At 44.2% G+C, this 21,100-nt stretch overlaps 1 protein-coding gene across 1 annotated transcript in view; it reads left to right on the top strand.

Annotated features, from left to right (window-relative positions):
- The first annotated feature begins 11,626 nt into the window (after positions 1–11,626).
- Nsrp1 (nuclear speckle splicing regulatory protein 1) overlaps positions 11,627–21,100 on the top strand; it is a 33,130-nt gene continuing 23,656 nt past the window's right edge. The window contains exons 1-2 of the mRNA XM_055620503.1: positions 11,627–11,667; positions 12,809–12,902. Of these exons, the coding sequence (XP_055476478.1) occupies positions 11,648–11,667; positions 12,809–12,902 (114 nt within the window). The 5' untranslated portion in view covers positions 11,627–11,647. The remainder of the gene's footprint in view (positions 11,668–12,808; positions 12,903–21,100) is intronic.

The following is a 21,100-nucleotide window of genomic DNA, read 5'->3' as shown; positions in this document are numbered from 1 at the left end:
GTGTGTGTGTGTGTGTGTGTGTGTGTGTGTGTGTGTGTGTGTGTGTGAAGGCATTTGCTCTCCAAACATTGTTTTGCTAAGATGAAATTCAAGCGTAAAAACTGTACAGGCTGATGAGACCCTATTTCCTGTGTAGGGGCACACTGTGTGTGGGTGGCTGTGGTAGCCCAGGAGGGGCATCCAATGCCCCAGAGCAGGTATTTAAGGCAATTGTAAGCCACGTGACACAGGAGCTAGAACAGAACTCCTTTCCTTTGCCAGAGCAGCATACACTTTTAAGCACTGAGCTATCTCTCTGGCCCACTGAAAAGATTCTTGCAAAGAAACTTACTTTTTAAAAAGTGCAGGCTGTAGCCAGGTAAGGTCATGCATGCCTTTAATTCCAGTGCTCTGGAGGCAGAGGCAGGCAGATTTCTGAGTTTGGGGCTAGCCTGGTCTACAAAGTGAGTTCCAGGATAGACTGGGCTACACAGAGAAACCTCATCTGGTAAATAAAAGGAGCAGTTTGTAGCTTTTTATCTAACTAAGTGTATGTTTTTAAACTTTTGATGTTGAGTGTTGCTACATATTATTTGTTTCTTTAATTTCTTATCCGTTCCTCTAGCCCCATCTTAATCAGGCTTCCAAGTTGGTTCCTTATAGTACACAGGCAAACGGACACTGTTTAGTAAATGATGGCGACCATTTCCTTCTATGATTACAGCATGTCCAGAAACAGTGTGTAATGTGTCGAGACCCTGATAAGGGGCCTCTAAAGGCTCCAGAGGCTGGGATGTGGTGAACAGCGTGCTTGCTGAGCGAGTGCAAGGCTCTGAGTCTGAGCTCAGAGGCACAAGCTCAAAAGGACCGACTGAAGCCGGGCAGCATGCCTGGCTTCACCCCAGCACTCGGGAGGCAGAGGCAGGTGGATCTCTGAGGTCAGCCTGGTCTACAGAGGGAGTTCCAGGGCTGTTAGGGTTGTGCATTAAAGTTACGTGGCATCCAAGCCTTGGGGGTCCACTTGAGAGGCTGATAAAGGAAGTGATGTGTCGAAACTGGTAGGTAGGGTAGCTAGGAGAAGGAGGAGAGAGGAAGCTTGTGAGCTCGGGGTCAGGCAAATGGGTGGAGTAAAGGAGATAGAGGCTCCCACTTTGCCTAAAATGTCCCTTCCCAGTAAGGGAACTAGACAGGTTGTCATCATTAAAAAGGAACGAGTCAAGGAAACACCCCTAAAAATACAACTGAGTGGTGGAGTCTGGCAAGGCTATCCCTCTACCCTAACAATAGGGGAACTAGAAGGAGAGGTTGGTCCCCAGTACTCCGTCAGGACCGAGTAAGTGGCTCCAGTGTCCACAAGGAAGGAGATGGACTGCTCTGATACCATGATAATTGCCCGTGGCTCCCTGCTAGTCATGGCAGTGGTAGGTCAAGGGAACCCGGGCACCTTCATTCGTCCGTAGCCAGGCCTAGGATATCAGCCAGAGGACGATCTGGTATGCCCCCATATCATGGGAGAAAAGGTTGCAGTCAACACCCCAACATCTCTCTTGGTGGCATTTTGGACATGGCCCTGGTGCCTTGTAGGGGTTAGGACAAAACCAGGCCCAGTGACCTTCTTGACCACATTTGAAACAGGGACCCTGTGGTCCTCGTGCATTAGGAGGCAAGGGAGCCTGGGTAGTGGCTGAGGCTGGTCAGATGGCCTTGGCCAGCATTTGGTATTTTTGCTTGCAGGCTTTCTCATCCCTCCCATGGTACACCTTAAAGGCCAGCACTAAGACTTCTGCCTGTGGAGTCAGAGGTCCTCTCTCCAAGCATTTAAGCTTAGCCCTGATGTCGGAGTAACTCTGGGAGGAAAAGTAGGTCATCAGGAGTTGCCTGCCCTCTGTATTTTCAGGGTCTAGGTTAGTATGTTGTAACAAGGCCTTTGTAAGGCTCTCTAGGAATTGAGACAGGTTTTCATTCTTGTCCTGAATGACCTCCTGGAGCTTCTCATAATTAGCTGGCTTAAGAGCAGCCTTGCGACCAGCCAGGAGGCAGGTTGTGAACTCATCTCTTGCTAGAATGCCTTCCGGGGTATTATAATCCCATTGTGGATCCTGCTCAGGCACCGCCTCAGCCCCAACCAGGTGTGCTGCATTTGTTTGTTGAACCTCGTTCTAGTCTGTTCCAGACTCACCTGCAATCCTCAGGTAATAGGTTATTGGAAAGAATCATACACACACACACACACACACACACACACACACACACACATCTCATGGAAGGTAAGACTATAAGATTGAGTGAGATATTGAAATTCTTTAAGGAAAGTAGAAGGATTAGAGGCATAGGATCCCAGTCTCTTTTCTATTTGAGAAAGTTCAGCTAATGAGAAGGGAACGTGCACCCTAACTAAGCCATCCACACTGGCCACCTCCTGCAATTGAGGCCGGTTTATGCTGAGTAGAAGAAGGGGGCTTTGCTATAGAGTGAGAGTGGGTAGCAGGGGGCCTAATAGCTGTTGGTAGGGTGAAAGTAGGTGCCAAAGTAGGGGACGAGGCTGGAGAGATGGGGTGAAGATGCTGGAGAAGCAAAAGAGGAAGAGGAGGAAGCCGGAGGTTGAGGACGGTGAGGTAGAGGTTCATCTGCAGGGTCAAAGGTAGAGAACTCTTAAGGTTGAGACTTTATAGCTAGAAGTTGGGAAAGAGAACAGGAAGAACAGAGAGAAGGTTTAGAGTAGAGAAGAGAGAAAGCTTGAACATAAGATACTTCCTTCCATTTACCAGATCGATGACAGTAATTAAAAAGATCCCGTAAAATATTGGGATTTAATGTGCTGTTAATCGGCCAATTTGAACCATTATCTAAGTAATATGTAGGCCAAGTTTTATCGCAGAGGCGTATGAGCTAAGAGGCCCTTAACTCAGGCTCCATGCACAGGGTGTTAAAATTCTCCAGAAGACATCCCAGTGGGGTCACTGGAGGAATGAATGGGCAGTTCCCATCTGGAGGGTAGGAGTCAGTGACCTGCCAGAGGCGTCCCAAAGGCAAAGTGTGGCTAGGTAGAATAGTATGACCCTACCTGATCCAACAACTTGTCAGCATTGGCCAGAGACCAAGGGCACAGCTGCCCACAGGAGACACAGCTTACCTAGCTCTAATATGTTCATAGGTGAGTGTGAGGGGGGAGAAACTGTGCACGTAGAAGGGGAAAAAAATCTCACCCAAGGGAAGGAGGAATCGCTAAATGGAGGTCAGCAAAAAGGGTCAACCGTAGCCAATGAAGATCATGTTTGGGGGTTCCTCTGACTCAAAGGGTAATAGGAAGTTGCCAACGCTCAATGTCCAATGGTCAATTTTCCCTTACCAAGAGAGACAGTTATGCTGACCAATGAGGGGTACTCACCAATCCAGCTGGTGCTGCAGGCAGCAAAAAATCATCTGACTGTGGGCAGATTTGGAATGAAATAGGTTTCCAGCTTCTCGGGTGGGGTGCCAGTGCTGAAAGCAACCTCCACGCCACTGAAAGTGCCTATTGCTGGCCAAGTGCACCAGTGTTAGGGTTGTGCAGCAGAGTTACACAGCGGGTTCACAAATCATGCCACGGGACTGGTTCCATGTGGGAGTTTTCTTAAGGGAAGACCGTCTCTGGATAGGGCAAGGAGGGGGCGGGGGGGGCGAGTTCTCTTATAATGTGACCCAGAGCTGGCTCAGGTGGTTTCAGGTGGTCTGCAGGCGGCCTCACATACGCCTGAGGTCCCGTTTGTCAGGTCCCTCAGGGCTAGCCGTAGAGATGCCTGCTTACGGATCCCAACAAGGGCTACACAAAGAAACCTTGTCTCGAAAAAAAGGGGGATAGGGGGTGAGGGGCTTATTGCTCTTCAACAACTTTATTGAAATATGCCTCAGATAGCACCCACTTCAACTGAAGTATACCGTTCAGCAGTTTTCAGCAGGTCCCTAGAATTGCACTGCCGCTGTAGCGATTTTAGGGCATCTTGCCACAGTAAGAATCCCCATATTCATCATCTGTTCAGTCCCACTTTCCCCGACTCTTTTTATCTGTTTTTATTTTTGGTTCCTCAAGACAGGGTCTCACTAGTAGCTCTGATTGTCCTGGAATACACCATGTGGCTTTGAACTCACATAGATCTGTCTGCCCCTACCTCCCACATGCTGGATTAAAAGTTGTGCCACTACACCTCACACACACAAACACACACACACACACACACACACACACACACACACACGCTCTTGCTAGTAGCTACCAGTCTACTTTCCTCACTGTGTAGCCCTGGCTGCCCTAAGTGGACCAGGGTAGCCTTGCACTAAAAAAGACCTTCCGTACTCTACCTCCTGAGTGCTGGGATTAAAGGCACGTGCTACACATATAGCTTCCAAATCTACTTTCATTATGGATTTGCGTATCTGGCAAATGTAAGAGGGACCACACAAAATCTCTTTTGTGACTGGCCTCTTACGTCCTGTTGTGACAGTCTAAATGTAAGTGCACCAGCTGTCCTGAATTTCTCTAAACTTCCCTAACCCTGACTCAGAAGATCTCTCCCCTAGTGACCTTATGAAGACGTATGGTGGCATGCACCTGACACCGGTACCCAGAGGCAAGGGCGGGAGGCACTGGGAGTTCGAGACCGCTCTGGGAAAGATGAGAGCCTGACGGCTCGGTCGGTAGTGCACTTGATGAGCAAGCACAAAGCCCTGGGACTGATCTCCAGCACCACACAAAATCAGGTGTGGTGGCACGCAACTCTAATCCTTGCACTCCGGAACTGAAAGCAGGAAGTTCAAAGGTCAAGATCCTCCACAGCAGCCTTGAGGCCACCATCTTTATCAGAGCAGCCACATCTGCTTGCAGAATGTCCTCATGGCTGAGCTTATTGAGCTCGTAGGAGACAGGGAAGAATGGGACTCGCACTGGAGTCTCTGGCCATCCCTCCCAACCAGTTGTTTGCAATTCTGCCCTAATTCTGGCCTCTGGGAGGGGCTGGAGTGTATAATGTGGGCGGGGATGGGGGAGGGGAGGAGACTCAACTATGCAGCCATGAGAGAATCCGTGCTGGATCCACCTTCCAGTGTGGCTGCTTTTAAGGTTGCCTGGGCTCCTGCCCATAACCCTCACCAGTGCTATGTAAGGAGGCTGAATTAACTCATTGCTTTCCTTGAGTGACCTTTGCTGGAATGGCACCTGTTCATAATTGGGATCCTTAGGAGAAAGGGGTGGGTATTCGCATCTCCCCCACAGAAAGGATTTTAGCAACATTGGGATATGCGAGACCCTAAATATAGACATTCTTTCAGCTGACAAGAGAATTAATTGAATATAGTAAGGTGTATTAGGGTTCCCTAGAGTCACAGAACTTACAGTGTGAATCTCTACACACACACACACACACACACACACACACACACACACACACACACAGAATTATATATATGTATGGGATTTATTGGCATGAGTTACAGGCTATAGTCTAACTAATCCAACAATGGCCAGCCGTAAATGGAAAGTCCAAGAATCTAGTAGTTGCTCAGTCCCACAAGGCTGGATGTCTCAGCCGGTCTTCTGTGTATACTGGAATCCCGAAGAAGCAGGCTCCAATGCCAATGGAGTGGTTGTGCTAGCAAGGGAAGTGCAAGCAGGCAACGAGCAGGACCTTCCCCCTTCCATTATCCTTGCATAGGTCTCCAGCAGAAGCTGTGGCCTAGACTAACGGGGTGCCTTCCCACCTCAAGATCTGGATTAGAGGCATGCTGTCTCCTGCCTCAGCTCCAGATCACAGGCGTGCCTCCATTTCTGCATTGAAGTCTAGTCCAGGTACAGTCCATTGACAACTGAAACAGCCATCATATAAGACCTGTTTCTTTTTCCTGAATCAGTTCAATAACTACCTCATACTCGAGTTATTAAATTTTACTCCCTATCTATTGCCTATGCCTAGACTGTCCTTAGAGACTTCAGCTGCGGAGGCCTCTTTGGGTGATGGTATTTTGATTCCTGTGATACCATCACATGACTCTCAAGCCATAGCTGTTTCAATCGGGGGTCAGCACCCACTAAAATGAAGCTGATTCGTGATAGAATTACATAAAGAGTACTCAGCTGGGTGTGGCCTGCAGCCCTGTAATCCTAGCACTGAGGAGGCTTGAGCAGGACTTGTGAGTTCAAGGCCAGCCTGGGCTACATAGAGAGATCCCTCTTTCCTCTCCCCACATTAAAAAAAAAAAAAAAATACCCAAAGCATAGACAAATAAAATTGAGACATAACAAATGGAATGTCCATTTATTTCCATATATTTCCTTAAAATATATTAAGTGTTTAGAAAGACAAAAAGTGATGTGGACATTCAAAGAGTTGACTTGCATTGCTCTCAGAACACTACAAGTGAGCAGAAGTTGTAGCGAGGTGAAAGGTTAGAGTCGGCAAGTAGTGACAGTGACAGGGTGACATTCACGTTGTAAGATTGAACAGATAATCCATTGGTTTGGGTGATACTGTTCCCACAGCTGTCTTGTCCTCAATTCCAAGGGACTATTTTCTCATCTCATTCCCAGAAGCCCAAGAGAGTGGGACTCATTATGCATTCAGGAGTATGGAGTATTTCCCAGCTTAGCTTATTTCTATCCTTATTGCATTTCGAGGTAAAGATCCCAGACTTGGGTTTTAAAGTCTCCATGGTTTCTCTGTGTCCTTGAGTCCTTGTAGCAATTGCCATTGTTACTGCAGACCGCCAACTGAGCAAAGAACCATCTTCAACAATGTGTCTGGGAAGCCAAAATTCTAGTTGATGAAAACCAAGGACTGGCTCATTACAGTGCTTCAAAGGTAACGGGAGATTACCTGATACATCAAGTTAGAAGCTTTTCCAGCTAGGATCCCATTCCATCTTTACAGCAAGAGGTAGTCAGCCTGGCAGGATGCTTTAGTTTTTGCTCTTGACCCTTCTTTATTTTAAGCAAAGTAACACATACTATTTGTCCTAGCCAGGGGTCTGTTCTGGTAAACTATACTTTGGAAGCCCAGAATGGTGCCATACATCTGTAATCCCAGAATTAGGGGGCTCAGGCAGGAAAACTAAATTCTAGGATAGCCCTGGCTACAGAAAGGAGACTTTTACTCAAAATAAGAAGTCTGGTTGGGGCCTTGGCCGTGTTGTTGCTGGCTACCTTCATACCATGACGTCAGAATGCAATATCTTCCTGAGACCACATGCAGCAAGTCCTTAACTAACGCCAGGGCTGTTTGCCAATCTCTGCATGTCAGCCGTAATCTTGCTATTTACCTCTACAGTGCTAAATAACATGGCTGTGTGGGTACATTCTCTATGCTCCCAATTTTGCCAATATTTATTAACTTCCTAATTTGAAATACAAAAATGTAACTTCTTCCCAAAGCTTTAAGTGTGTGTGAACACGCACATATAAATACTTACCATTCCTCTATCAATATGATGTCTTCATTTAAGTTATAATGGATGGGAATTCATATGTGTTACCATGACTATTATCTGTTATGTGGAATGTACAATTATCTTTCACCCTTGTACATCATTTTAATTTTTCTGGAGTTAGTGTAAAAAAAAAAAAAAACTAAAATAGTTAGATCACACAAAGATTTCAGAGCAAGGACAGTTATGGTAAAGATGGTAATTTCATAATGAAAATGGGGTCAACTAATTAAGAACATATGACATTCTTAAAATATTTAATATATCTAATAATTGACTTTCAGAATATAAAAAGCAAAAACTGATCTTATTTCAAATCCTTAAAGACAGAAAGTAGACTGATGGCTGCCTGGGGTCAGAGGACTTGGGGTTGGGGGAGAGACACTAACAGGGTTTTTAGAGTATAGAAAGTATACTAAAATTTACATGGTAACATTCTGAATATCAACTATTGAGTCGTATTTTCAATGGTAAACTTGAATTTTCACTGGTGAATTACATGTGTGCTTATGTGTAGGAGAGGGTTGCATATTTGTGCCGTGGAGGCCAGAGGGGAACCTACAAGGCCATTCATCAGCACTATCCGCCCTCCCCTCTCTCTCATCTAGAACTCACCAAGCAAGACAGGATAAAGCTGGTTGGTCAGGTGTCTCCATCTCCTCCAAGGCTAACATTATACTTTATGTGCATTTAAAAGCAAGTAAGCAAACAAACAAACAAACATGGGTTCTAGGGATTAGATTCAGCGCTTTGTGTTTGTAAGACAAACATTTTATCCTCAGCATAGCTGCTTTCCAAAAAAGAATTTAGCTGGGTGTGGTGGAACTCTGGAGGCACATGCAAGCAGATCTCTGAGAGCAGAGATTACATGGTGAGATCCTGTCTTCTATTTAAAAAAAATGTAAGAGATGTCATGTTAGATAGTAATCAACATCCAAACAAAGATATAGAGACATCAGAACTGGTAAATATGTGGGTAAGTGCAAAAAAGAAAAAAAAATTTTTTTTTTTGAGACAGGGTTTCTCTGTGTAGCCTTGGCTGGCCTGGACTCACGTTGTAGACCAGGCTGGCCTTGAACTCACAGCGATCCACCTGCCTCTGCCTCCCAGAGTGCTGGGATTACAGTACTCTGTAATCTGCGCCACTGCGCCTGGCTAATTCTTTTTTTCAAGATTGTATGTGCATGTGTGTATGTGCACCACCTCTGTGCCTGGCCATGTTAAGAGGCCAGAAGAAAGTTCTAGATACCCTGGAACGAACTGGGGTTCCAGAGTTGCAGAGGCACCATGTGAGTGGCAGGAGTTGAACCCGTGGTCCTCTGCTCTCACATAGTACCAAGTGCAAATTCTCTAGACAATTCTCAAATTTCTCAAAATTCTCAAAACAGTTTCTCAGCCTCTACTGATTGACCCAAACATAGCAAAGGCTTTGCTGAAACATTTCAATCAAAGCCAGGCAGAAAGGCTTTGTTATTCATTTCACTACAGTGGTAGGGCACAATTTTGAGCTGGATTGACACACACTTCAAGCTTGAAGCATACCATTAGTCTGGGCCATACCTTCTGCTGGAGACCTCCATAAGGACGATAGGAAGGGGTTGTTCGTTCTTCTCCTGCTTACACACATCCACTGGAGCCTACTTCTTTGGGATTCCAGCTTATACATAGACCTGCTGAGACACCCAGCCTCATGGGACTGAGCAACTCCTAGATTGTTGGACTTTCGTTCACAGCCGGCAATTGTTGGGTTAGCTGAACTACAAGCAACCGTACGTCATTACAGACTGACAGGAAGTTGAGTTGTTCCATAAGTTCTGTGCTACTAGAGAACCCTAATACACAGCCACTTCAGCAGAAGTATTTAAACATTCCAATGACATTATCAAATAGCAAGCATTAAAAAGACTCAGTATATACTCTCAGCAAGAAAGCCAATGTGAATATAAACATATCACAAATATGCTAAAACGGGTTAAAAGTAAAAAGATTTTTTAAAAGGCATACTATGTTAATATTAATCAAACAGAACCAGTTATACCAAAACAGGAATGAATAAAGGCTCACTTTTTTTCCCCTCTGCAGTATGGGATTTCAAACCCAGGGCTAGCTCAGAGACAAGGGAAAGCACCCAGCTGACCTTCGTTCTCAGCTCAGATCTAGATGGACAAAACCCAAAAGGCTCACTAGCTCAGCTAACAGCCCAGGAGGAAAAGGCAAAAAAACAAAAACAAAACAAAAAAACCCAAGACCCAACGACCCAGCTCAAAAAGCCCTTCCTATTTCTCTAAGCTGTTTTATATACCTGTCAACTCAAAGTCCCTCCCACTCTTTAATCCCTGTCAGCTGGTTTCGTGTTCCACCTCTGGACCTAGGGTTAATTTTAGTAACTCCTGTGTACAGAAAGCTCTTAGATTAAAGGTGTATACTAGGGCTTTGTGAACCACACCACAATCACCTGTTTGCAATAAACAGAAAGTTCTTGGATTAAAGGTGTGTGATAGGGCTCAACCACACCAAACAAGCAACTTTTTTTACAGTTCAGAGTTTTTGGTTTCACAATAGGATCAAATATCCTGCCACAGGTAAACTCCTTTCTTTGAAACATAACCCAGGCCTCAGGGGCACTTCCTTTTGATACCAGAGTTCTCACCACTCCACATGTTCATATGATTTCCAAATATATAAGGGGGGAAAAAACAGAACAGAGAAACACTAACTTAATAGACTTTTTGCAATTGGTCTCTTTTTAAATAATATTTATTATTATTTATTCACTTTGTATCCCAGCTGTAGCCCCCTCCCTCATCTCTTCCCCATCCCACCCACCCTCTCTCAACTCCTGCTATGTCCTTCCCCGAGTCCACTGATAGTGGAGGTCTTCCTCCCCTACTATTTGACCATAGCCTATCAGGTCTCATTAGGACTGTCTGGATCCTCTTTCTCTGTGGCCTAGTAAGACCAACCCGCCAGGTGTTGGTGATCAAAGAGCTGGCTACTGAGTTCATGTCAGAGACAGCCCCTGCCTCCCCTTACTAGAGAACCCACATTAAGACTGAGCTGCCCATGGGCTACATCTGAGGTCTAGGTCCTCTCCATGCATGGTCCTTGGTTCATCAGTCTCTGCAGGAGCCCCTAAGCCCAGATTTTTTGGGCTTTGTCTCCTTGTGGAGACCTCCTTGTCCCCTCCAGGTCTTTCTATCTCCCCCCTTTTCCATAAGATTCGCTGTACTCTGCCCAAAGTTTGGCTATGAGTCTCAGCATCTGCTTTGATACCCTAATGGGTAGAATCTTTCAGAGGCCCCCTGTGGTAGGCCCCTGTCCTGTTCTCTGTCTTGTCCTATTTCTGATGTCTATCCTGTTTGCCATTCTGAAAGAGGAGTAAGCCTCTTCCCTCGGGTCCTCCTTGCTGTTTAGCTTTAGGACTATAGAATTTAGTGTGTTTATACTGTATTATATGGCTAATACCCAGTTATAAGTGACTATATGCCATGTCGGTCTTTCTGCTTCTGGGTTTCCACCTTGCCTTGTAGTCCAGAATACCCTCCTGCCTCAGCCTCCTGAATGACAGTAATTCATTGCAGGCGTGGCACCGCATTAAAAAAAAATCCTCTGGCCATATTTCGTCTGTGCACATAGGAAGGCGGTCTCAAACAAAGGTCAAAGCGGTATCAGATATGACCCTGTTCCTATGCCTGGGCACCACTAACATACTGTTTCAGTTCTCGGCAGGGGCCTTCAGGAGAAAGTTTTGTTGTCGGATAGTCAGGGTGATCTAGCAAGACCCTGTTTGAACAAAATAATCAGTTCTCACTGACGTACTATTTACTGCCTTTCGTTTTCGAATAAGCCAGAGGCGGCTACTCTGAGCAGCCCAAAAGAAAAACAGACGGCGTACCTGTGGCTAGCCCTTTTGAAACTCGCTAAATTCTGATTGCTGGCGCCCAGCCCGACCCTGTCCGGCTTCAGCGGGTGCGCGGTTGGCCCTGCGGTTCGCACCGTCTCCAGACACGCGGCTCGCGCCGGATCGCGCTCCCCGGGCCGCTGGGCCAGCCTCTTGTCGCCCTCTCCCTGCGCCGACTCCGAGACCACCGGCGGGATGCGGAGATGCCCAGCCCCGCGCCAACAACCCCGCGGCTGAGCGCGCTCCGGCCGCCGGAAGTGTGCGTGCTCGCGTCGACGTCGGCGTCACGTCCGCGTCGGTCGAGACGGGAACAAGATGGCGATCCCGGGCCGGCAGTGAGTGATGCGGGAGTTAGGGTCAGGTGGGGAGTGAGGAGCAGGGAGACCCGGGCGTCCGAGGTGGCCGGAAGTGCAGGGCCTCGGCCGCCAGGGGTAGAGGCGGGCGAAGGCGAGGACTCCCGAGCAGCGTAGATCCCCCGTCCCCGCCCCGTCCATCTTTTCAGGACGCAAGCCCGAAGTTTGAGAAACTTGTGAGGACATAGAGGAAGTTAGGCTGAGGGGGACTTTTCTGTTTTCCAAAAGCTCGGTCTGAGGCCCCTCAGTCTAGCTTCCTACCCCGCGCTTGAGTCTCTCCCGGTTGGCAACGCTCAGGGGCACTGAGAAGAGAAACCCCGGTTTCTTAGAGGGCCTTGTTCTCCCTGGGAGAAGCCGCAGGCCTGCTCGCCCTCCCTTCTGGTGTTAGGAGTGGTGCTGAGAAGCCGCAGCAGAGAGAGGGTAGGCACGTAGGAGACCCGGGTGTCCGCTGCTGTCAAATCACCAGTACTGTGTACGTGCCTGGACGTTTTATCTTGGGCGTGCAAACTTCTGACGCTACGTCCCGCGGCTCCAGCATTTTAACAGCCAAAATCGCGAGAAACGAAATGAGTTGAATGTGATGATGGTTCCCAGGCGCTAAGACAAAAGCACGTGAGGTCACTCAACGGTGGCGACTTGTTCGCAGACAAAAAAAAAAAAAAAAAAAAAGCAGTTGAGCCAAATAAGCGAATGGGAACTTGCCCAGATCTCTGCTTGGGGTTTACAAAAAGTTTTCTTGGGTTTCGTTATCCAGAACTGAGTACACAGCAGTGGGGGGAAAAATCAGAGGACAGTTTAGAGCGCTTTGATTTTTAGCCTGTTTGCAAGAGGGTGGCACTATCGAGTGCCTGTTGAAGATGACTGTCACTTGACTAACACGTGGCGGTATTCATTTACTTCTTTTCCTTAGTAAAAATAATGTTTGAGTTTGGCCCAGGTAGACAATAATAATTATAAAATCATAACAAATTAGAATTTTGAGATCATTACAAAGCAGCAAGTCCATTAGGTGTATATAGGTTGTATGACATGTTTTAATTTGGGAAATTCAACAGGAAGAAGTGTGTTAATGTTTTAACATTTAAAGATAATGGTCTGATTTCTATTTCAAAAAAATACGCAGGTATGGGCTTTTATTGCCGAAGAAAACACAGCCCTTGCACCGAGTTTTGCAAAAACCGTCAGTGTTCGGGAATGATTCTGATGATGACGATGAGGTAAGGGAACCTATGTTTTTAACTCTTGCATTAATAGAACAGTTTTAAAAACTGCTTGTGAATTTGTGTCTTCACCTTTGTCGTTTGTCAGTACAGTGGCTGTGGAGTATCATGTGCAGACCCTTCAAAAGGAGTGTTTAAGAGAGAGTTTCTCTGCAGTTTTCTCTATGACTTAAAGTGACTCCCTATAAACTTACTTTTAGATAGCTTTTTATACTCCTTCTGGACACAAATGTCGATCCCTCAGACTTGTTGGCAATGTTTCTAGGAATGAGCTAGGATGCTACCAGTTTCCTACAAGTTTTCTTAAAGTAATTCCTAATGTGTTAACTGATAGAGGATGACAGTTTCTTTGCGAAATGGTTTTTGTAGTTATTCCTTCAGTGTCTGTTAAATGTAAGCACTTTGTTGTGCTATTGAATACAGTTAGTTTTGAGAAAACTGTAGTATCTAATATAAACATTTTCTGTTGTAGCAGCAGGAGTAGTGTTTGTCCCTGAACCCAGGTGTTTGGCTTGGTTTGGTTTCTGTTTTTTGAGACAGGGCTTCTCTGTGTAGCCCTGGCTGTTCTGGAACTCACTCAATAGACCTGGCTGGGCTGCCTCTACCTCCCCACTGCTGGGATTAAAGGTGTGCATCACACACCTGGATGAAAACCAGGTGTTTTTAATTTTTTTTCCAGAAACAACCCTGCTTGTGAGTTTATCTTAACATTAAAGTTGTTTATTCATGTTTCTCAAAGTCTATTGAATCAGATTGATCTGTCACCTCTTTTGCTCTGGCAAAAAACAAAACAAAACAAAACAACAACTTTCATTTTAGACTTTTCTAATTATATATTAGCACAGGTAGATACTTTGGGTTTTGTTTGTTTGTTTGCTTTTTTATTTTGAAAAAATTGATTGTATTTACCTCATGGTTTTTTAAAATTTAAGGTTAAATTTCTATATAGAATTGCAGATTTTTATTAGCACAATTTGTTGTTTTTTTTGAAACAAGACCTCCATATGTAACAGGCTGGCCTACAACTCATTGTATAGCCCATACTGGCTTAAAACTCACCATCCTCTTGCCCTGACTGCCCTCGAAGCCCTAGGAATCAGGCTTGTGCTGCCATGCCTGCCAGAGCCCATGAGCTCTGCAGCTGTCGCCAGCGTGCTTGATCTCGTGTGGTGACTTTATCAGCTTGGCGGGCAACATCATGAACAGACGCTCCCTGACCTACCTTGATTCAGGTTATGAGCTTTTACGTTTATAATGCAAAAGCAGCGTGCATTTACCAAAGGTACAGTTGGAGTTTTTGTCTTCCTGAACTATGGCACTCTCCTGCACACTGGGTAAGGTTACTGGGCCAAAGGTAACAGCCACGGGATCATGAGGGTGAATAACCTGTCTACAATACCGTGTGGTGCTAAGCTGTTATGTTTGGAAGGCTACGATGTATTATTAAATATATTTTGTTGGTGGTATTTTGTTTTTGTTTTGAGATAGGCTCTCGTTTATGGCCTTAGCTGGCCTGGAACTAAATGTGTAGACCAAGCTGGTTTTGGACTCACAAAGCTCTGCCTGCCTCCGCCTCCTGCGTGCTAGGATTAAAGGTGTACATTTCAACACCCAGCAATAATAAATGGTGTTTGTTTGTTTGTTTTCTAGGATACCTAGGCTTTTCAGGATCTAATCCTGTTGTAAACAGAAGGCCATCTGCAGAGTGTTGCTTTCAACCAGTTTAGAGTTCATTGATAGAGACACATGCAAACACTAAAGCAGACTGAAATTTGGAAAGAAAATTTAATTACTGAGGTTTCCTGTGTGCCTGCTATACTTTGATAAATGTATTGTTTTAAATTTACAGATGAAGTTGAAATTCAAATAGATTAAAGAAATATTCCATTATTAGTCTATGTAGCTAATAAGTAAATGGCAAGATTATGATTTGAACACCAGAGACAGCAAGATGGTTCAGTCCATAAGGCACCTGCTGCCAGCCTGGCAAACTGAGTGCAATTTACAGACCCTCATGGTGGAGGGAGAACTGGCTCTCAATTTGTCCTCTGACCTCCATTTGCGTGTTCTGGTACCCGTATAGCCACACACACACAAACACATAAATAAGTGTGATAATAAGATTTGAATACATCAGAGTCTCAAACCTACATTTTTTTTCTATTATTTTTTGCTTTATTTTAATAATAGAAATTTAAAATGTTAGTGAAATATAGAGGACAAAATTATTCATTTTGCTGAAAGAAAACCAGGCAGGAATAGGCATTTAAACAGCTTTCAAAGCTGCTTTAGATTTGAGTAAAAAGAGAAACCAAAGAACATAAACTATAAGGCATTGTTTTTTGTGGAATAATGTGTTTAGAAAAGACAGTGTATAGAGGAAGGATTGTTGCAGTGAGGTTTTTAACAGGTTGGGGCCAGATTGCGGACTATCTTGCACTGTTGCTGTGAAATGTCAGCTTTACATTTCCAAGTAGCTTTTGAGTGCTATGTTTAGTTCACGTAGTGATGCCATCCCATTTTTATCTTGTGTTCATCTTGAGAAGGTAACTCTCAAATTGTGAAGCACAAAAGTGGAGAAAGTCTGAGGTTGGAGACTCAAGGGTTAATTTTAAGGCCAGCCTGGGCTGTAGGTATAACAAGATCTTGTCTCAGAGAAATGAGCATGGGGAGAAGACAAGATTAGAGTCAAGGGTCTTGTTAGAAGTCTTATGTGGTAGTTCAGATAGGAGATGAAGATTTAAGCTTTGGTTTCCAGGTTAGTGGGCAGGACCAGGCAGCCCAGTGATGTACGGGAAAGGAACAGATGGCGTTAAGGATTTATTTTATATTTATTTATTTTCTTTATATGTACATGTGTGCCATAACACACACATGAAAGTCAGAAGGCAACATGGGGGAGTCAGTTTTTCCTCCATTATGCAGGTTCCTAGAATTGAGTGCAGGTTTGCGAATGTGGCAGTAGGCGCCTTCACCTGCTGAGCTATTTCGCCAGCCCCACCTAAGGATGTCTGTTTTAGGGACCTGGGGTTAACATGGGATGCAGGGGAGAATTGACATACACTGTGTGGGTTTTTAGGGCTCTGGAAAAGTAGGTGTAATTTTTTATTTTTTTATGGAGTGTGTAAAGTTTTGTAATTATTCATTTTGTGTGTATGTGAGTAGGCACCCTGTTGCCAGGGCACTGCATGCCAGTCGTGGGACTACTTGTAGGGCAGTTGCTTCTCCTGCTCTGTCAATTCCAGGGATCAAACTCAGGTAGTCAAACATGGTAACAGACACCGAGCCCTCTGAGCCATCCCCCTTGCCCACCTCTCCTTTAAGAAAAATGTGTGTATGCATGGAGAGGACCTAGACCCCCTGCTCAGATGTGGCCCATGGGCAGCCCAGTCTCCATCGGGGTTCCCTAGTAAGGGGAGCAGGGGCAGTCACTGGCATGAACTTGGTTGCCTGCTCTTTGATCAACTCCCCTGGGCAAGGTGGCCTAACTGGGCCACAGAGAAAGAGGATCCAGACAGTCCTGATGAGACCAGCTAGGCTAGGGGTCAGGTAGTAAGGGAGGAGGACCTCCCTTATCAGTGGAGTAGGGAGAGATATAGGGAGGAAGAGAGAGGGACTGGGAGGAGATGAGGGAGGGGGCTACAGCTGGGATACAAAGTGAATAAATTGTAAATAATAATAATAATGAAAAAATTATATAAATCTTAATTCTTACCTTCAGATTACAAGAGATAGTTGTATTTAAAATTAGGTTAAACAGCTAGAGTTTCTGGTCTTAATGTGTACATTTTTGAGCCATGTGAAATGTATTTAAATATGAAGAAAGCAATGGTGATATAGTTTTAATGAGTCTGCTTTTTGTCTCAGTAACAAGTACTAAAACATCATTTCCTCACATTTCCTACCGACCGGTTTTTCCTGTGATGTTCAATAGCTCATTGAGTCTCATTCCTTTTGATAACACAAAACTTAATATTCATGTCGGGGAGTTGTACTTTTAAATGTAGTTTTTCTTGTCACCTTTCATTGACTATTTCCTTTGACATTTTCCACTGGCTGTCTCACAAGAATAAATTTTAATTTGATCATATTTAAGGAAAAAAGAAAAATGTGTGTGAGTTCCTCTGCCAGGCGCACGCGGGAGGGCGGCTTTTGAGAGGTGGCCTGTCCAGTGTGTGCAGTGGCCTGGCCTGGCGCACTCTCCTGCCCTTGTTTCTCATGTACTTACAGAGCACTGGGATTGCAGGTGAGGACCACCACATTCCACATTGTTAGTTCCAGGGACCGGGCTCGGTTGTCACAGTGTGTGGCGAGCGCCTCGCTGACCAGTTTCCCCTGTTAAGAAAAGAATGCAGTATGGCTGACATGCCATGTACGTCTGTTTTAATTTTAAAATGACGTCTATTTCGTTTACGTATTTGTGTATATGTGTGTGTCTGTATGTCTGTGTATGCCATCGTGCTTGTGTGGTGGTCAGAGAGCAGCTTGTAGGAGAGGGTTGTCACCTCCCACATGTCGGTCCTGGTCATCAGGTTCGGGATCCCCAGCCTGCTGCACCCGTTTGCATTGTACAATCATCTCTATGTCATTTTTAATAGTTTTATACCCAGCAAGAAAAAATGTACCCGTTGTAGTTGCTCTCCAAACCTTGGTCACCTTTTACTTCTGTTTATGTGGGGTCTTCTATTCTGACAGTTTACAGAAATGGACTTGTTCAGTAGGGGTCGAGGACACAGAGTTTTCTCTGATTTCTTGTAAGTTAACATAAATATTCTTAAAGTTATAATGTGTCAGTATTTCACACCCCTTTTCATTCCTTTCTTTAATTTTTAACATTTTTTATTCTTGGCGATGCTGCAGGTGGAACTTGGAGCCTCACACATGGCTACTTTGTATTTATTTTATTTTTTTAAAGATTTATGTGTATGAATATCTATGTACCATATGCCCATGAGAATCAGTAAGTATTAGCTCCCCTGGAACTGGAGCTACAAATGGTTGTAGCCACCATATGGATGGTGGGAATTGAACTCAGGTCCTCTGAAGAACACCAGTGCGCTTAACCACTGAGCTGTCTCCCCAGGCCCTACTTTATTTATTTATTTATCTATTTATTTATTTAATTAGCTTTAATTTGAATGTGTGTGTGTATAGTGCATGTAAATGAATGTTGAGACTTAGGCACTTGTGCATCCATACATAGAAGCCAAACAAGGATCCCAGATGTTTCCACCTTGTTGCCTTGAGACCAGTCTCTCACTGAACTGGAAGATTTCCATTTGGGTTACCCTAGCCAGCCACTGACCTCCCAAGATGCACTTGTCTACCTTCCCCAACACTGGGCTAATAGCATTCTTGACTTTATGTGGGTCCTGGGGATGGAAACGCAGGCTCTCATGTACACCAAGGGCTCTTACCAACTGAGCCATCCCTTCCTGGCCCCACTCTCATGACTGAATGATAATTCATTGTGCTACATTTTATTTCGTCATCACTTGGTATACATAGGAGTTCCTGTTACATTAGTACTGTTATGAACACATGCATGTATGTAGATTTTTGTATGGCATGTGTTTTACCTATGTTGGATATATTCTTAGAAATGTGATTGCCAGCAGGTTCATATGATAATTATATATTAAGATTTTCAGAATTATCAGAGTAGCAGCATCACTTTGCTTTCCCATCAGTGTTATATAAAGGTTCCAACACCTCACCCCATCCCACACATACGTATCCCCCCTTTTTTTTTTTTGAGACAGATCTCAGTATGTAGCCTTGGCTGTCCTGGATCTTGCTGTGTAGATGTGGCTGGCTTGAAACTCACAGAGATCCACCAGTCTCTGCCTCCCAAATGCTGAGATTAAAGGTGTGCACCACCACACCCAGCTTCCTTTTTTTAACATAGCTGTCTAGTGGCACCTCTTTGTGCTTTTGATTTGCATCTCCCTGATGGCCAGAGATGTTGGAGAAATCTCTGTTCATATCATTTACCAATTTTTAATACTGAGTTGTAATAGTTATTTATGTTATTATACTATAACTGTCTACTTAGATATATGATTTGCAAAATTATCTTTTCATTCATGGGTTGTCTTCATTTTTTTTTGATGTGCTTTGAAGGATAACATTTCAATTTCGAGGATGGCATTTATCAGTTGCCAGTGCTTTGGTGCCATTCCTCAGAAAAATATTGCCTAATTGAAGGGCGTGGAGATTTGCATCTATGTTTTCTTCTAAGCGTTCTGCAGTTTTTGTCTCATAAGCTTAAGTCTTTATCCAGTTTTCTGTTAATTTTTGTAGTCTGAAGTGATTGAGTTTCATTCTTTTGCATATGGCTACGTAGTTCTTGCAACACCATTTTTTGAAGAAAGACTATTTCCCATTAAATTGTCTGGTGTTCCTGTGGCTTATTTTAATACACAAATCTTTCTTTAAAATATTTACTGTGGAGCCCACAGAGTGTAGGTAACGTCTACAGAGTGTAGGTAACGTATCGTTTCTCTTTACATTAAATAATCTAGCATACTTTGTAAACAAAGCAACATAACTTCACTGGAGCTGCTGTTCTTTTCTGTCGTGGAATGAGGGCAGTGGCAGCTAAACAGTGGGTACCCTGAGTAAGAAGAGACGTTCATGGACCATTTTGCTCTAGCTTTCTTCCTCTCTTCCTTAAGGGGACTTTGGTTCATGTAAGTAGTAAAAGACTTGAGAAGCCAAATAGGAAATGGTGAGGTGATCAGAGAGTAGCAATAGGAAGAAATAAGCCAAGATTACCTGGTGGGAACTGAGATTATCTTGATTCGAGAAGAATCTGAAGCCAGTGTGGAGACTAGACTGACTTTTAGGTGGGGGAATACAGAGAGAGAAAGAGAGAAATAACCCTCGAATCCTCTTAACCTTGGGCTTCCACTGGTGGAACCTCCCTGTCAGCCAGTTAGCTCGGGAACTGTGTTAATGCTTACTGAGCAGGGTGTAAGACTGTTCCTAACATAGTTTACTTGCCTAGAAAATCATTTGCCCGGTTCATTTCTGCTTATCCTTGTGCTAAGAACTGAATTTCTTCGTTAAGTAGATTATTTAAATATCTGTAGACTAAAACCTCTTTTCATAACCAGCAGTTTAAACAGCTATAAGATTAGGAGTGCTTTGGAGAATACATAGAAACAGACTTTATGGATCCCCACCTCTGAAGAGAATTAGATACAGCAGGAAAAAAGCTACTGCAAAGCTCTTGCTCTTTTGTTTTGTTGTCTTGGCAGCTTATCAGAAACAAAGATCCCAAATTTTAGATCATACTTTATCTCCAGTGGTCCAGCAGAGGGGGCACTAGCATATGAGTTTTATTGTTGAGGTGCATATATTCAGGGTTAGTTTTGTTTATTTGTGTGTGTGTGTGTGTGCGCTCGCGTGCGCGCGAGCACGTGTCACACATGTGCAACTTCTTCTTTCTTCTTTCTTTCTTCTTTCACTCCTTGTCAGCTGGTTGCTGGTTCCACTTCTTGACCTAGGGTTAACTTTATTTAACATGTTTACAGTACTTAAGCTGAAAGCTCTTAGATTAAAGGTGTGTGCTAGGGCTGAGCCAGAAATAGTTTCTTCAGTAAACAACGCGAACTTAGGGTTCACAATGTGAGCAAATATTCTGCAACAGTAGTCTAATACTCTGTTCAGTCATCTGAGTGGTTTCTGATCATATCAGTGTGTTGATTGAGTAGTTTCCTTATTGTTTACTTGATTTCTTAGATTCATTTTAAATACCGTTGTCAGTCAGTCAGATCTTGCAAAGCATGGTTCTAATTATTATGTTACGCCTCAGCTCTTGCATCTATTGTATGTAATGCTTTGGCCTTCAAATGCATGTTAGCATTTTCACCTAACTCTTCCATACAGAGTATACCATCATGATATTAGTTCTTACAGTATGTTTTTCTTCATAATGGAAGTTTTCTGCACATATTTTTACATGTCCACACTAAAGCCACTTTTCAGAATTGAGAGCAAGTGCTACTTCCTATACGATACTCCTTTGATTTTTTTTTTTTCCAGTGCACATACCTGCATGTGGGTGGAGGCCAGAAGTGCCCTTTTCTGTCACCATCCATCTATTTCTTTTGAGGCAGGGTCTCTGCCTGATCCTGGGATTGGGCTTTCTCAGCTGGGCAATAGTCAGCAAGACCCAGCCATCCACATTC

The sequence above is a fragment of the Psammomys obesus genome, unplaced genomic scaffold (genome assembly GCF_907164565.1).
Source record: "Psammomys obesus unplaced genomic scaffold, mPsaObe1.curated_primary_1811, whole genome shotgun sequence".
In the NCBI taxonomy this organism is placed as follows: Eukaryota; Metazoa; Chordata; class Mammalia; order Rodentia; family Muridae; genus Psammomys; species Psammomys obesus.
The sequence above is the reverse complement of the archived record's forward strand: the minus strand, read 5'-3'. Positions and strand labels throughout refer to the sequence as shown.